General features: G+C 39.9%; 1 protein-coding gene across 1 annotated transcript in view; it reads right to left on the bottom strand.

Annotated features, from left to right (window-relative positions):
• Nucleotides 1–5,025: 5,025 nt before the first annotated feature.
• LOC140322930 (potassium channel subfamily T member 2-like) overlaps nt 5,026–17,363 on the bottom strand; it is an 85,233-nt gene continuing 72,895 nt past the window's right edge. The window contains exons 23-30 of the mRNA XM_072399585.1: nt 16,168–16,302; nt 15,254–15,365; nt 15,036–15,137; nt 14,153–14,236; nt 11,272–11,400; nt 10,837–11,146; nt 10,376–10,460; nt 5,026–7,546 (exon numbers count right to left, since the gene is read on the bottom strand). Coding sequence (XP_072255686.1) covers nt 7,435–7,546; nt 10,376–10,460; nt 10,837–11,146; nt 11,272–11,400; nt 14,153–14,236; nt 15,036–15,137; nt 15,254–15,365; nt 16,168–16,302 — 1,069 coding nt within the window. The 3' untranslated portion in view covers nt 5,026–7,434. The remainder of the gene's footprint in view (nt 7,547–10,375; nt 10,461–10,836; nt 11,147–11,271; nt 11,401–14,152; nt 14,237–15,035; nt 15,138–15,253; nt 15,366–16,167; nt 16,303–17,363) is intronic.

The following is a 17,363-nucleotide window of genomic DNA, read 5'->3' as shown; positions in this document are numbered from 1 at the left end:
TCCCTGAAGACATGAAAGTTATTTCAAGGGTTTCCCCAGCAGCTTAGGCAGAACTTCAAGGACTTGCAAGACTAGCAAGAGCCAGACCTTACAGGAAGAGCTGATATCTATATCTGAAATACTGATAAGTAATAAGGAAATAATTTTGTCCCTATGCTACAGATAACAAAAATCATCTAACTCATTATATAGTTGAAATGTTTGGAATATATTAACTATGTAATCACAGCTTTAAGTAAATCATTCTCTTATCTATAGACATATTGATTGATTTAAACAGTATTTCCTCAGTCATTGTAACTCATAGGAGTTATTTGACTGAAGCAAAGTGTACTAGTAATAAAAAGGCACTAAAGATTTAATCTCTCAACAATATAGGAACACTATGGGTTACCACTAATTTTACGGGGGGTGCTGAGAAGTTCCTGGCTTTGCCCCCTTCCAGATGAAATAGAAAAATGAGTGGAGGGGCATATGACAGCCTATTATCTTAGTAGGTAACTGTGGAAATATCAGCTCTTTCTTAAAACTGTTTTTTCTTTTAGTGAGAAGCTGTGATGGCACAAGCAAGTTTCATGTCGTTGGAGTTATGGGCCATCATGAAGTTTTTGTTTCATGAAAGTCAGCAAAAGACATTCACACTAAGATGTCACACGCACTGGGGGAGAAGTGTCCTTTCTACAGCACTGTCAAAACCTGGATCTCTCATTTCAAGACTGGGCATTTCCCAGCTCAACTTACCCGGCAACCTGCAATGCTGTCCATGAGCTACTTATTAAGGACCAGTGAATATCCGCAAAAAAGATAGCCCAGATACTTTACATCTCATAGGAGTGTGTTGGGTTTTTTATCACCACTATCCTAGACATGCGCAAGCTTTCAGCAAAGTGGGTGCCGAAATCTTTGAACAGTGATCAGAAGAAGGAATGAGTTGAAGCATCCAAAGCCGTTTTGGCCCATTTTGAAGCTGACAGGAATTTTGAAGCTGCTGTTAGTGACTGAGGATGAAACCTGGCTCCACATCTATCCTGAAACCAAGGAACAGTCAAAGGAATGGCGCTACAGCAGGTCCCCGCGGCCGAAAAAGTTCAGAACCCAGAAATCATCCTAAAAAATCTTGGCGTCTATTTTCTGGGGCAAAGACGATATTCTGTTGGTGGACTACCTACCTCACGGCTCTAGTATAACTGGACAGTATTATGCTAACCTCCTGGACCAGCTGATTGAGACAATTAAGATGAAACGCCGTGGAAAGTTGACCAAAGGGATCCTTTTTTTGCAGGACAATGCATCTGCCCTCACATCCAACGCTGTGGCTGCCAAATTGAATACCCTGGGTTTCCAGTTGGTCTACTATCCCCCCCTACTCACCTGACCTGGCACCATCGGACTATTATCTGTTCCCAAATTTGAAGAAACACCTGAAGGGGCAACGTTTTGAGGACATTTCTGACGTCAAGATGCTGCTGGCAGCTGGTTTGAGGCCCAACCAAAGGACTTTTATTTGAACGGTCTAGGAAAGCTGCAACTATGCTGTACCAAGTGCATCAGTCTCAGGGGGGAATATGTTGAATAAATGTGTTATTTCATAACTCTGACTATCTTCCTTCTAGGCAAAGCCAGGAACTTCTCAGCACCCCCTCGTATATCATCAAATGCTTTTGTGCTGCTTTGGTTAATGTTTACGTGTTCTCACCTAATGAATTCCTCAGACCACCTCAGGAGCTTGGCCTCTAGGAGGTGACTATGTTCAATATTGGGACAGTTTTGTAATTATTGGGCTATTTGTGACCACTCTGGGCATGGAGATATTCTGATTTCTGAATAGCCATAGCAAGTCTTAAGCCCCATACTGATGCCAGATGTTTCCAGTGATAGATAAACAGATGAGCTCTTTACACACAGGTTTTGCAAAGGGCACCCCACTTGCAAAGGGTACCCCACTATGCATTCCATTACATTGCTCATGATTGGTCATTAGTTCTATCAATGTGTAAATCCAGAGAACTCTTTTTTGGTTAATAGGTTTATTCCAGACTCAGCTAGGTGGGGCCATATAGTGATATCAGTTGCCCTAGGCACACTTGAATATTAGCCCACTTTTGTACAAGCTCCATCTCTGGTGTCATGTGATTTTTTAAATTCTACTGCTTCGGTTGTGTGGCATGAGGCTGTGTATAGCAGAAGGGATAGACCCCTGTTCAGCTCCGTGTATGATCCTGGAATTGCTGGTTGTTGATCATGTTGGCACCCATGTCAAAGCAAGAACAAGGAGAGGTGAATGTACTCCGTACCTCACAGGCATTAAAGTTTATTTTATCTTACTTTTATACTTTTATTTAAGGGAAAGGTGATGTCCAGTCTGGAATAAAGAACCTGACTGCTTACATAGTTTCATAGTATAGTTCTACATAAAAAACACAAAATTTCTGTTTAAGGCCCGTTTCTCAATGGTTTAGACCAGGGGTCAGCCAATTTTTTTCGCTACTAGGCCATTTTAGGAGGTCAAGAAGGCATACTGGGCTGGACTCTCTCTCGAGTCCCGCGCTGATGGCTCCACCCCCCACCAGGAACATCCCTGAATGGAAATCCCTCTCCTCCATATGCATTGCCACTGCAATGCATACGGAGGAGAGACAATGTCTCCTTAATCCGGTGGCGGAAGTGTTAACACCGGCCGCAGTAACTAGGGAAGGGAGGCATAACAAGGAGGCTCAGGTTGCCGACCCCTGCCAGCCGGGATTAGGCAGGATCGACCAGGGGGACATTAGGCCAAAACGGGCTACTGGTTATTTCAAGGGTTTCCCCATAATTAAAGGGTCGAGAAGTACTGGCTTAGACAAAAGTGGTGCAGGCCTTGGACATTAGTGTCTTATTGTCATTATCATTTCTCCATTCTTCTTTCACAGCAGCTTAGGCAGAACTTCAGGGACTTGCAAGACTAGCAAGAGCTTACAGGAAGAGCTGATATCTATATCTGAAATACTGATAAGTAATAAGGAAACAATTTTGTCCCTATGCTCCAGGTAACAAAAGTCATCTAACTCATTATATAGTTGCAATGTTTAGAATATATTAACTATATGTAATCACAGCTTTAGGTAAATCATTCTCTTATCTAATGACATTGATTTAAACAGTATTTCCTCAGTCATTGTAACCTATAGGAGTTATTTGACTGAAGCAAAGTTTACTAGTAATAAAAAGGTACTAAAGATATAATCTCTCAACAATATAGGAACATTATGGGTTACCACCTATTATATATCATCAAATGCTTTTGTGCTGCTTTGGTTATTGTTTGCATGTTCTCACCTGTTGGGCTCCTCATCTAAGGAGCTTGGCCTCTAGAAGGTCAGGAGGTGGGAATGTTCAATATTGAGAAGGTTTTGTAACTGTTGGGCTATTTGTGACCACTCTGGGCATGGAAATATTCTGATTTCCTAATAGCCATAGCAAGTCTTAAGCCCCATGCTGACGCCAGATGTTTCCAGTGACAGCTGGAGCGCTGTACACACAGCATTTTGTTCAGTGGGGAGGAGAGGTGGTAGAGCGTTCAAAGGACACCCCACTATGCTTTTTTTTATTGCTCATGATCGTCATAGTTCTATCAATGTGTAAATCCAGAGAACTCTTATTTGGTTAATAGGTTTATCCCAGACTCAGCTAGGTGGGGCCATATAGTGATATTGGTTGCCGTAGGCACACTTGAATATTAGCCCACTTTTGTACAAGCTCCATCTCTTGTGTCATGGGATTGTTTAAATTCTACTGCTTCACTTGTGTGGCATGAGGCTGTGTATTTCAGAAGGGACAGACCCCTTTTCAGCTCAGTGTATGATCCTGGAATTGCTGGCTGCTGGGAATTAATGAAGTTACCTTATTCTGGCCAGTTAAGATGACCAAAGATCGTAAACCAAGAAAAGGATTGGGTGAAGATGTTGGCACCCATGTCAAAGCAAGAACAAGGAGAGGTGAATGTACTCTGTACATCACAGGCAATAAAGTTTATTTTACTTTACTTTTATACTTTTATTTAAGGAAAAATTGATGCCCTGTCTGGAATAGAGAACCTGACTGCTTACATGACTGCTCACACAGGAGCAAGCTTTTGTTTGTCATTGTAGTAATACAGCCATGGGTAGCTAGGCAGACTTTTTGGGTTATTCAGTACCTTGCCCCATGTGCATACGCTTCATGTTAAAGTAAGATAAGTGAACGGGGTCCTCATGAAGTGCTGTGGACAAACATGTAGCCTGTCAGTTGAAGTTCCTATGAAACCTTGGGAGGAAGCTTTCAAGAACAGAAGAATTCTATCAAGAAAGCACATCAGTATTTAGCATCGTATTTACCTCCAGCAGAGTTACAGAAGTTTGACAGATATATGAAATACTTTGTGTATGACCCATAATATACTCATAGAAGACCTACTCCTCTCTCATCATACTTTTTCTTTTACTGGGTTCCTAAAGTGACAAACATATTTTATTACTTTTGGTAATAAACATCTTGTGAATTTCTTGGAGGAGCATTTTTGACAGCAGCACCACTGTTTTTCACCACTGTCAATAGTCCTCAACTGCCCCAAGCCTTGTTTATCTTTGAAACAAGTTGGAGTGGTTGAAATGCCTTTTAGTACAGAAGTTTATATGCAGTGAAGTTTTTGGCTCCATGATTCCCCCCACCTTTTCTGCAGCTTCTTGGATCTCCACAAACCATTGGGAATAGGGAAAGGTACATTAACATAAGCAGGCAAAGCCCTCTACTCCTCAATCAATGTGGACCACTGCACACGTAGTACAAGGCTCAGTAAGTCAGCAATAGGGAAGAGATGATCTGCTGTGTTATAGGCAACACTGATTCCTCCTTGATTAGTAATTCTGTTGCTGTACTCCTATAGCAAGAAAAACATTTAAATAAGGAAACCTTCCTTGGGGGAAACATGGGGGCTGCCATTGCTACACCTTACCCTAGTAGGTGATGGAAATCAAAATCTTTGGAACAAAATAAAAAATAAGAGACGCCTTTTGTGTTCATCAGTCTTTATTTAGCAGTATGTGTCACAGTGTTAATGACTGGGATACAGATCCCGTTACATTCTGACTGATTAAACACCTGCACTGTAGTCACCACTGGCACTGTCTACATCAGAGTTTTAACAGACCTGGTGTTTCTACATGGATAACACAGCAGGATACCGTGAGAAGTGTACATGGGTGACTCTATAGCATACATTCTTCTCACAGTACTTGGCACCTGGCAGACACAGGGCACAAAGAGAATGGCAACTTGTAGACTCAACACTGGCACCTAGACTTGGTGATACAGTTGGGACATAAGAACAAGACAAATCTAGAACTGGGATAACCAGAGCTCAACACTGACAGACAAACATTTCTTCATTAAAGCCGTACCAAAAGACACTAGCATGTGGAGGGAAATAGGGGTCATGGTCATGGAAGGGAAGGGAGAAAGGGAGGGAAGGAGGGGAAGAAAAGGATGTAAAAGAGAGAAGGAAATAGAAGGAATAAGGGAGAGAAAAAATGTGGGAAGGTGGAATGAGAAAGAAAATGGGAAGGTAGGAAGGAAGAGATGGAATTTGGGTAAGAAGGATTGTAAAAGGAAGGAAGGTATGGAAGGAATTTCAGGAAAACAGAGAAAAAATGCACAAAGAAAGGAAGGATTGCAAGAAGAGACTGAGGGACAGGAAGAGGAGGAAAATAAAGGAAGGTGTAAAAAAAGAAGGAAAGAGGGAAGGGAAAGGAAGAAAGGGAAGGAAGGTAAGAAGGAAAGAAAAGGAAAAAGCTTTTTCTTTTTTCTCTCCTTTCTTTCTCGTTTTAGATTTTCTTTCTATAATTCTCCATCTCTCTCTCCTCCTCATCTCACCACCTTCATTTTCCTCTTTCTCCTCTATCGACAAAATCCCTTTTTTTCTTTCCTCCACTTGTATAACACCATTAACAGTGCATCATGTTACCTAAAAATGTAAGGAGCAAATATGTGTACATGTAATTATGACAACTGGCTGTATTCAAAAAAAACATTCATAACCAAGATATATCCAACAACTTTAGCCAGCAGATGCTGTAACGCATCCCATAACCTCTTCCAACATGGACTACCATCCCCATATTGCAAATTCTATTAAAATATAACAATCTTTCTTATTGCAGAAGTGTAAAAATATAGGTATATCATTAGGTAGGGAAGGATGAGATGCACAATCTTTTTTTACTACCACATTCTGATAGATAGAACAATTTGTCCTGTGGTATTTAGCATCAAAAGAAATTACATATTTTTTTTGCCTGGCCCTATATACAAGGAATGGCTTAATTTAAGATCAGCTCCAATATTGTAGGATATTCCTTAGTGCTGGTTTAAGCAAACATTTTTTTATAGAATATTACACATAAAAATGCCTTGGATCTTTGATAGCTATATTCCTGGGATAAAACATTAGCGGGTACAACATGGTTTTACAAACTTTGTGCAAAGAAACCAATATAAAGTTTCCCATCTTGCCTCAATTTTTTTCATTGAACCTAACAATAATCCATAAAGTTGCCTTTATAATTACAATTATCTGTCTTTATATCAGCACTAAAAAAAAAAACAGAAGTTATAATCTAGGCATTGGCTAGAAGGTGCTTCACCCCCAACCTGTTTCAAGACCAAAGTCGGCAGTTAAATAGAGGGGTGTAGACGAAACAAATGGTAATCCTAGTTAGAACTACCTTTAGGTCAGTTTCAAAATCTGCAACAAGCACGTCAAATAAAAAGATGACACAACACCATTTGTACAAGAGTCATCATGCTGCACAATTCATGCCCAGACCTTGTATGCCATTGTCACGTTCATGATAATGTGGATATAGAAAATGGAAATCTTCAAGATAAGTTGAGATAAGTATATATGGGTCCAGATAAGAGATTGTATACCACAGAGACTAAAAACAAGCCATGTTAATTTGCCATACTTAACCTAAAAATATCAAACCTTTGAATTGGTAAACCAGTTTCAGAAGAATCTAACATGATATGCTCTATGAGTTTGACATGATATACTCTATGGCTACTGTAGTGCAACTTTAGACCTGAGCAAATGGAAAGAATTACTTGGCATGTCTGAGACTGGCTAATTGTTATACAGAACAAGTCAAATTCTATCTCCCTTATATTGCTCCACACCATAACCTTTGTGGTAGTCTTCATCGAGGAGCTGACAACACAGGAGAAGTTAGAGAATGGAATAGAAGGAGCTAATTCAAGCCATGGATTATGTAGGAAGAAGCCGTGTACATTAGTTTCCCGTGTTTGGCCGGGAGGTAGCGATGGAATCAGAATGGACACGGAATCCTTGGCTCACAGAAGCCATTGCTTCCTCACATCTTCTTATACTCTTTTCATTATCGTTATCATTCTGATGATAGTTCATAGATGAGTGCTATTCCTGGTATCGTAGGTTGGTACCTCCGTTCTTGTGACCCTTGTTTTTGTGGCATTGCCGGGAGTAAGGGTCAAAGGATCAGGACGTATCAGGTAACTGCAAAAATAATGGGTTGTACAATATTAAACAGCCATCCAACAGTTAAAACCAGTCAGTCATTATTGGTATGTGACTAAACTAAAGCGAGAAATCCCAGACAGCATACCATATACTAAATTCTCTGTAACCTGCTAAAAATAGATTTAAAAGAGCGCCTCAATGGGTCATTGGGAGAGTACTTCCAATTACATTTAAACTTCTAAGGTAGGTCTGAGTATGATAGGATTTTCATATTGTATCGCACTCAAATTCAGTGGTTTTACAAGTCTGCTTGAACTGATCCATGATATGTAACAATAAAGAGTAACAATATCATTATTTTGAACAAGCTCCACCTTTTATCCTGGAAATATTGGATTTGAACTCTACCAAGGGAATCTGTGTCAGCCAAAACTGGCACATTCTTTAGGATTTAAATGACTTTGGCATCCCAGTCCAGGAAATACATATTGATCCTGAATGGTGCATGAACAATGTCGAATCTGTTATTCTGGTGAGAAAATTATTGTCATGGAGAGTACTGTGATTGTTGTAAAGGGTAATCCAACTATTAAGCATTACTTAGCATACATGCACTTAATATTACAATATACAACATATCTCATGATAGATCCAATTTGAGAAGATGGGGAGCAATTCCATTGATATATTTGTCTCTTTTTGGGCCCTCACACAGTGCACAGTTAGAGACATTATGACACATTGGCCCTGATTCATCAAGCCAAATCGTATTATCGATCGCGCAGTCGTATTAGCGATCCGGAATCGTGCGCGATCGCGCTATTCAACAACCGAAAAAGCTCGCGCACGAAGCCGCGCTTATCCGACAGGTTTTTACTCGCGATGCGAGTGTACGCGCGCACTCGAGCCCCGGACCGCGGTAATCCGCGATCGCTGGTCGCGAGTATTATCGCGCTTCCCGCGATCGCGGATTTCAATGATGAATCAGGGCCATTATGTGGAAGTGCTATTGTTTTAATGTAAAGCATCAAAGTAAAGCGTATCAGACAAGATGAATCTCAAGGAGACGGGAAGAAAGAAAATTGTCATGAGTAAAAAAGAAGGCAAAGACATGCAGACAATGAAGTCAAAGGAATGAAAGACATTTACAGACAACATGACACTTTTTTTTCGCTCAAATCTTGATGACACTAAGAAAAACACAATTTAAAGCAAGACAGAATGTCAGAAAGGGGTGAGGAGGTCTGAAAGCTGAGGGGGGAAAAAAAGGTTCAGAGAAGCATTGGGGATTCTAGAGGAGGGGAAAGGTTTGATGTGGTTTGATCCTGATACTTCCAACATTGACACAGAAGCACAAGCAGATACAGCAAGGTTTGTACAAGTGTGGTTACATTTAATTCTAAACCGAAGTGACAAGCAAATACCCCTCCTCCCCTCTTACCCCTTCTCCCACTGATAGCTATGCTTTGCAGTTGATGATGCAAGGCACACACAGGTAAACAAATCTGTGGTGGACCATAGGGTAAAAAAGTAAAAAAGAAAACCAGTCTGGAGTTTCCAGTGTGGTTGCACAGCACTAAGTCCCAACTACATTTACAGCCAATATGGATCCAAGCAATGGAACTTAACTTCATTGGCTTTGTTTAGCAATCTTAAAATAAAAAAAAAAATGTTAGGAGAATCATAAGTGTGAGGGAGTACCTTTGATAACAGATGATTTAGGTGGGAACTCTGGGCCAAATGGCAATGAGGTAGGGTGTTTGTGTGTCCCAAGTCGATGAGTTCAGCTAAGCTAAGTAATGGTGGCATATGTGCATTTATTTAGTGCAGTAATGTATCTACCTAGATGCCCAAAGCAGAACTCAAATAATAGATGACCAAGCCAAGAGTAAAGCTATACTCTCAGGTAGGTCATTTGGCAAAAATGACTTACGTACCTGAATCAATGAAACACCAACATCTGAGGTCTGATTAGGGTAGGTAATGAAACACTGAGCCACAAACTCACTTATTACCCAACCACCTAATTGTGATCAATAAGAAAGCTGGAAAAGGCTTTCACACCATGCTAAATATCAGGGAGATAGAAACACAGAAAATACTAGAGGTCATTCTATAGGATATAAGCATAAAACATCATTGAGTGTTAGGAAGAATGTGGACAGCTCCAAGCTATTGAGACTGGTCATGTTTGTACTTTCTTCTTCCAAGTCAAGGTTACCTAATATGCTCCAAAATGACTGGCAAAAAAAAAACACTACTGAGTTTGGTTTCTCTGACTTATGTTTCTCAACAAGCGTTCCTCCAGAGGTTTCTACGGATTTCTTGAGCAAGTACAGTTTGTAAATACCAGGTCAGTTATCACTGACACCAATAATCTTTTTAGCTATCTGTAAGGCTGGCATTCTTCCCACCGGCCAGTAATGTAAGAGATATTTTTACCAATGATCACCAGGCTAATGTACTGCCTTGGCTATAATAATTTTAACAGAGGTTCCTTGAAGACAAGAAAGTTATTTCTTTCTCAGGGTTTCCTCATGTTAAAAGGGCCGAGAAACCCTGGACTGATAAAGACCGACACATTCTCAGCTGACAGCCTGCTGGATACCAATGTATGGAATTGTATTGAACTAAATGGTTTGGTACATACCAACACCCAGTAAAGCATTTATTTATGCTATTCTTACATTACACTCAATTGAAAGCAGGCTGGATGATCAGCCAGCATGGGGTTGTGGTCTGACTACCTAAAAAGCCTCCAGCCCTTTCTGGAAAGCGCTGGACACTTTACCTAATGTTCGGGTATACTTAGCTCCAAACCTTTAATTAACATTTATAGACCAAAATGAAGGTTCTGAGACTTACACAACATCATTAAGTTCCAGCTTTGTATCCGGAGGAGGATTTATAAGAATATAAGATAGTGAATTATCTGTGTCCATAATGTCCACTACAAGAAATAGAGAAAAACAAGTTAGAAATAAAGAAATTCTACCATATTCCATTTATTATTTACTGTCATGTTGAGCTTAGAGTAACTGATTCCTGTATGTCACAAAGCTGCCCCTGTGCCATATTGTGCTGGGTAAAAATGACCATATACGTTACAATCTGACTATAAATCTTCTATAGGGAGATCAAATAGGTAGTGCAAGGTCCTGCCTGATTAGATACAAATTTTATGGATTGTTTAGGCAGACTACAGGCTGAAAAATGTATGATCAGTTTAACCCTGGGGTGGAAGTTTTAGACTCCATATCACACAGTTACTACTTGTTTGCATCCAGTTTCAATTTGTACAGTTAATATTGATCTGTTTCTCTTACTGTACTCTGCTGTGGAAAGGCCCAGGTGCTTCATCCTGGTCTTCACCAAAGCATTAAGCTCCTGGCGCTCTGACCGTCTATAGAGGCTCATTCTCTGCTGGCTGATCTTTTCGGAAGCCGATTTTCCAGGCTGTTTTGCTCCTTTGCGACTTAGCCTCCTGGCCCATTGCATACTCTTTCGGCGCAGTAAGGGGTGCTCAGATTGGTCGCTAGAGGTTGAGTTGCGGTGTGGGCCTCTGCTTTGGATTGTGTCTCCCCAACGAGCCTCCCTGGTGTCTTCATAGTCCTCCACACTTATAGAGACTTGTGACTGCAATCATAGAGAAAGTTGACAGTATTTAATTATTTTCATTGATTGATCCTGCTGCTTCATAAAGATTAACTCCCAAGTAATGGTATATGGAGTTCGGCCATGGGCATTGTGTTAATGCTTACCTCTGAAACTGGCAGCATATGTGTTTCAGTTCGAAAGATGCCGATAGGTATGTCCCCAGTAGTGGAGCAGAGCTTTTGATATAGCCGACCGTAGCTACGAATCCAAAGGTCTTCTTCTGTAACTTGCAGCTGTGAACAATCATTATCACATATTGTGTTACATTTCAACAGCAGAGGACATAATGTCACAGGCAGAGGAGATTCACATTGGTGTCCATATACAAAATTGTTTCTGCGAAAAACAGTCCTCATCACTACAGATTTAACATTTGCAAGGATTTTAGTAAGCATTGTTGAAGAAGAACCTTACGTGCTTCTGTTCTGGAGATACTAAATCACATAGCATTTTATCAAGTTAGTTTCAGTGCAAAGTGATTCTTATTATCATCACATGAGTACCGCACTTGAGAAATGGAGCTTCTATACCCATGAAATGTTGTATGTTGGTCATCCTAAAGCCTCATACAGATGGGCTTCGGAGAATTGCCACTGGAAACAATCTTTTTGATCGGTTCCATTGATGGATAAAGGAACAAACATGGTACACACAGTGACGTTTTGTTTAATAGAGAGGGGAGAGGAGTGAGCAGCACCCCACTGTACTCCCCCCATAAATGTCATTCCCAATCAGTCCACTGTGGTTGAGGGAGCACAGTACACGTCAGATTTTTAGTGTATATAGTTTTAGAGTATTCAGTCATTTTGTTCTTTTGTTTGTTTTGGATAATGGAAGTAGCTGTATGTAAAAGTGTTAACATAGGGAAGTCAGGCCATTGAGCTCCACTGCAGAAGCAGCAGTTTGGTCAAGAACACAATTCAGCCTCCTGATTTGTCAATCCAGTGGTATGAGCACAGTTATTTGCACCGACAACTTTCCTCCTGTTGGCATGTACATGATTTAAATATACTATTGCCGCCATAACCACCTCCTTCCTTGACACAATTTTAAAAAGGAGGGCTGCTGGAAGTACAAACATCAGACTTCTCCTCTCCTTCCTCCTGAAGAAGCGGATTTTTTCCGCGAAATGCGTCGAGAAGTAATTTAGAATTTAAACCCTTTTGGAGGGTATTCTGTAAGAAGAGGTCATTATATACACCCACGATTTTATTATGTTTTATGTATTTTAAATGATGTTTGTTTTTAATGCTTTTTATTATTACAATTTTGTTATTTTTGTAATAAATTGATGGTACTGGCTTTAAAAGTCCCACTTAAAATTGATGTCCTTCATCGCATATCTTTTCTTATGGGGATGTGGCCTGTTTAAGATAAAGAAATGTATATAGGTGGATGTTTCTTTAAAAAAGAAGTTCATCTCAAGACCAATTCAAGTACTTACACAAAGTGTCATTAAAAACACATCTAATATATCTTTATTAATGAATAAATAACTGCATATTTTCTTCTTTTTTTTCTCTGCCTGGATTCCAGCTTCAAATTGATCTGCATCGGGCTTCACATTGACTTCTGGCCTGACAAGCTTGTATCTAATTATAAAGCTTATTTGAATATGTCTGAGCGATGCTTCGTGATCGCTCATGGGAGAAGAGGAGTCAGGATTTGCTGGGGGCTTTCTGTTATCTTGCAGTAATATGTCTCAGTGAGCTGGTGAAATAGACTAAAGAGACTAAGGGAAAAGCACATAAACTGGCCCTGCTATACAGAGCCTCTGCCTACCAGGAATACAAATAAACAGAACATGTTTTATGCCTGGGATTCAGGTTGTTTAGAGGAAATCTACTGTGTTTCCAATGAGTGCACATTTACATTTTTTTTGTATGAGCAGAGTCACATAAAGAGTGCATAGCCCTAGGTGAGTTATGAATCCGGCCATTCACGAAGTGGTAGGGATGCTAGAGGAAGGTAATTATATGTGTTGAGGTCTGCATGGGTAAAGAGAATGGAAACAATCGCCTAAGGCAGTGTATCTTGACCGGTAATATAGGGGAACCCTTGAAATAACTTTTAGGTCTTCAGGGAACCTCTGCTATAATTGCTATATCCACAGCTCATCGTATTTTAGTGTGGTGGTCAGTAGGACTACTGTAGGTCCTGCAGAGGGGCCCACCTGTGAGACCTCTCTCTCCTCCTCTCCTCTTCTCTGCTCATTCTCTGTCCTACCCTATCCATGTAGCTGAAGAAGGAGCATTTCTGTGCAGTGATCACTCATAAAACTGTCACCTGAATCAAGTGACAAAAATTGAGCGTTCTACAGACCTATGGGAAAATTAGACTAATTTACTTGCATTGAGTGAGAAGAGCAGAGATGTACATTCAATAGTAAGAATAATCAGAAAGCAAAGACTGAATATATAATAGGCAAAAATGGTACTTTCATATACTGTACATATAAACTATAAATACAGCAAAGGAAAAAGTCTTAAGGGAGCGGCAATGGGCATCACAAAAAATTAGATTTGCAGATGGCTTTTTGAGCATTTTGGAGGTCAGGTATTGATGCAGGATGTAAAGAAATGGATAATAATTGGAGTTACAAATTGTGCCAAATGTTTCTAGTAGGGTACAGGTCATGGACCTATGCAAGCTTCTCCAGTTCCTCCACACTAAATTGGCTAAACCACACACACATGACGTAACAGAAAAGAGCCTTCCCTAAACTGTTACTATAAAGTTGGGAGTACACAGTTGTCTAAAATGTCTTTATGTACTATAGCATATAAAAGTATCTTCACTAAAACCCCACCGAACTCAATCATTTGTGGTGGTGGTCAGGTTTCCACAAACTCTTTTTGTTTAATGGATAAATGGTTCATCATGTTACTATAAACTGTTTATTTTTTACTTGCATTTGTTTCTATATATGAAGCAGTTATACAATGTTTATACTTTATACTGGAGCAGATTATAAAATTAACTTACAGCACACAGGAATCCAGAACCCGGCATTGAATCCAGACCCAGCAATAGACGGGTGATGGAGATCATGTAATCCTTAACAAAGGACTGTGTCATACAGGGAGAGAGGGAGTGAAAGCAGGGTTATAGGAGGTTGCTACAGGCAAATGTACAGGATTAATACAGAAAGGACGTTACATAGGAAGCTATAGGAAGACAATGTATGATGGCTGCTATTGGTGGGTATTGCAGAGTACTCAAAGGCATAGCAAAGTAAGCAGGCCTTTTGAATTTCCATTGTTGTACACACCTTGGGACATACACAATTTCTTGCCTCTAAGGTTACATGTAATAGAGGTACGGGGGAAAAGTGGGGTGCATAGATATTTTTATGCTACATTGTGTGTTCTGTAGTTGGTTTTATGTAAAAGTGGGATGGAAAGAGTTCTTGGAGACTTTCTCATACTCAGGTGTCACCAAGAAGGGTCTTTCTGCACGGAAAGGAAAAAAAAAAAACGAAGTGCCTGGACTAATCTATTTCACCATCATTTATAGCAGTTGGGAAGACCAAAGCATCTACTCTGCCTAGGGATCTATTCACTCCTAAATTGACTCTGTTCTTTCTGCACACCACAGGCAGATTTTTCATGTATCCAGCAAGGGAGATGCTTCAGCTTCCTGAAAATAGTTCTTCTATATTCTAAGAGTCCCTATAATATTGGGCCATAGGAAGCTCTGCAAGTTATGGCAGCTATGAGCTTTTTGGAACAACAAGAAGAGTTACATGGAGTTACAACATGAGCATGGTATACGAAATAGTAACAGTCATAGGAATATGGCATATGGAGAATAATGTACTTGTAAGATGAGTATCTTTTGAGTAACAGTTCAAGGGTCATCCGGGTACCTGGTATAGGAGTGTATCCAGCATGCTGACACTGAAGACCTTCCCAGCAGCAAACGGCAGTCTGAACATGAAGACCAGATTAGATCCCCGCTCACGCTCCCTCTGCGAGAGGACAGAGCTTTGAGGGAGTGATTAGGAATAAGAGCAGAAGACACAGGGAGGAGACAGACATCAGAGAGACAGTCAGAAATGACTAAAGAGACAGTCACAGTGTGTACCTTTTCCAGCTTAGACAGCACCACTGAGTATTTATCTTTGGCCTTGAACTGCATGAACCTCATGTTTGCTGGATGTGTCAATTCTGTAATGATGTTCAATCCTGGAAAAAGCCTGAAGGAAAAAACAGATAAAACTGTATACTGAAATACTATATAGAAAGGTAAGACTGTTATTATAGCATATTCTAAGTAGCTTTTATTACCTGTGGATCGAGGGTCTGGAAAGTAGGTACTGTCCTTACAATTTAATGCAACCCTTACTTCTGTTAAGATTGCATAAATTACCTGTTTGTTGTTGGGTTTAGTTATTCTATAAAGTTTAAAAATTTGGGATCAGGCATTCTTATCTGCCTGATCACTCTATGCGTTTGCAGGTAATGTGTGGGAGATATGGCACCTTGGTCTGGTCAATAAAAATGGGTGAAAATCGCAACTAGGAAGAGGAGAAGGAAAAAAATAGCAACACTCTGCAATGGAACAGGGACAGGTGAGTATAGTGGGGTTTAGTTTCTTTACTTTAAATTGTATATACAGCCAAAACACAGACACAGGAAGACACCAGTTAAAAGAAAAAAACTCTCCAAAGTAAGGAAAATCACATCTTAGACAAACTTAGAATTTCCTTTTATGTGAACCTGTGCCTGGATCATAAATTCTAAAATAATACATATCCTATTGTACTCCTGTTCTGGTTAAAACCTTACCATTTTAATTGTTCCATAATTTTTCTTCTAGGGATAGTGATCACCAGGACAAATAGAAAGGGGGAACCAGTGGGGACACAGACAGCATTAAAAGGTTGGGTAAGCATATGAATCAGTTAGTATTCCAACAAATTAGGATGCTACAACAGAATTTGTCTTATCTGATATCTGAGTGAGAATTGATTTATTTTTTTTATTGTACAGTCCCACCTGAAAAGAGTCTGTACATTGACGATAGCCCGTGCATCAGCCATGTAATCTTCCTCTGCAATCATTGAGCTCTCTTCTCCAACCACCACCATGTGAGCAGCGTAGCTCACTCCACAGCGAAGCATGTCATCTAAACTAAAGACAGAATAACATCAAATTGAAAAAACATATTACTAATCTTCTTTTCTGTTTATTTCATTTACATATTTAAACCTATATAAATCTTCAATGATATAATCAAATGCTAAACGAATGAACGAATGATAAAACCAAAATAATCACCAATTATTGCGCATGTGACCCGCATATTAATGAACAATTTTTGTTTTGTAGTCAATGTCTCAGTACTATAAGTTGAGTTGATGCTGACATTGTAAAGATTAGGTGCATGGTATTAGATGCTTTCGCTACTGAAAAGGTATTACATAGAATCAAGTCATAGTTAGTCTAAGTAGAATTTATATAGAGCCAACATATTACACAGCTCTTTACAAAGTCCATAGTCATATCACCAACTGTCCCTCAAAGGAGCTCACAATCTAATGTTCCTGCCATAGTCGTATGTCATTAACATGGTAATGGGGGGAGTGTGGTAGGAAACCAAAGTACTTGGTTGAAACCCACACAAACACAGGGGGAAACTGCAAGTTACTTGAAGATAGTGTCCTTGGTGGGATATACCACCTGGGACCTAGCAGTGCAAAGGCCAAAGTGATAAACCAATAGTAAAATAGTTTGAGCCCTGGTGCCCACGTTAAAGCAGCAGTCTCCGACCATGTCGTGTTCCCAGGTTCTGGTCAAATTCTATTGCATTTAAGCAGTATTTGACCACCTTCTGTAAATTTGCAGTCTCCAACCATCTCTTGTAATATGTCTGAGGTCTTTGACCATACAGTATATTATGTTCACAGTCTCTGACCATCTCTTGTAGTATATCTGAAGGTATTGACCATCGCATGTATTATATGTAAAGTCTTCTGGTGTGGCATATCTGTAGTCTCTATCATCCTCCAGCACCATTATATACGTATATTAGTACAGCCCAACGTTTGATGTCATTGGTTGCAACAGAACTGAGTAATCTGGTTTGAGCAGAAAAGGGTTAGAATCTCTGTTCAATGTGTCAATGTTGGGGAGACTTTCTAACAGCACAAGCAGTGTTATAGATAATCTTTTCAACTGGTAAAAACAAATAC

Source organism: Pyxicephalus adspersus, chromosome 2, assembly GCF_032062135.1.
Source record: "Pyxicephalus adspersus chromosome 2, UCB_Pads_2.0, whole genome shotgun sequence".
NCBI lineage: Eukaryota > Metazoa > Chordata > Amphibia > Anura > Pyxicephalidae > Pyxicephalus > Pyxicephalus adspersus.
The sequence above is the reverse complement of the archived record's forward strand: the minus strand, read 5'-3'. Positions and strand labels throughout refer to the sequence as shown.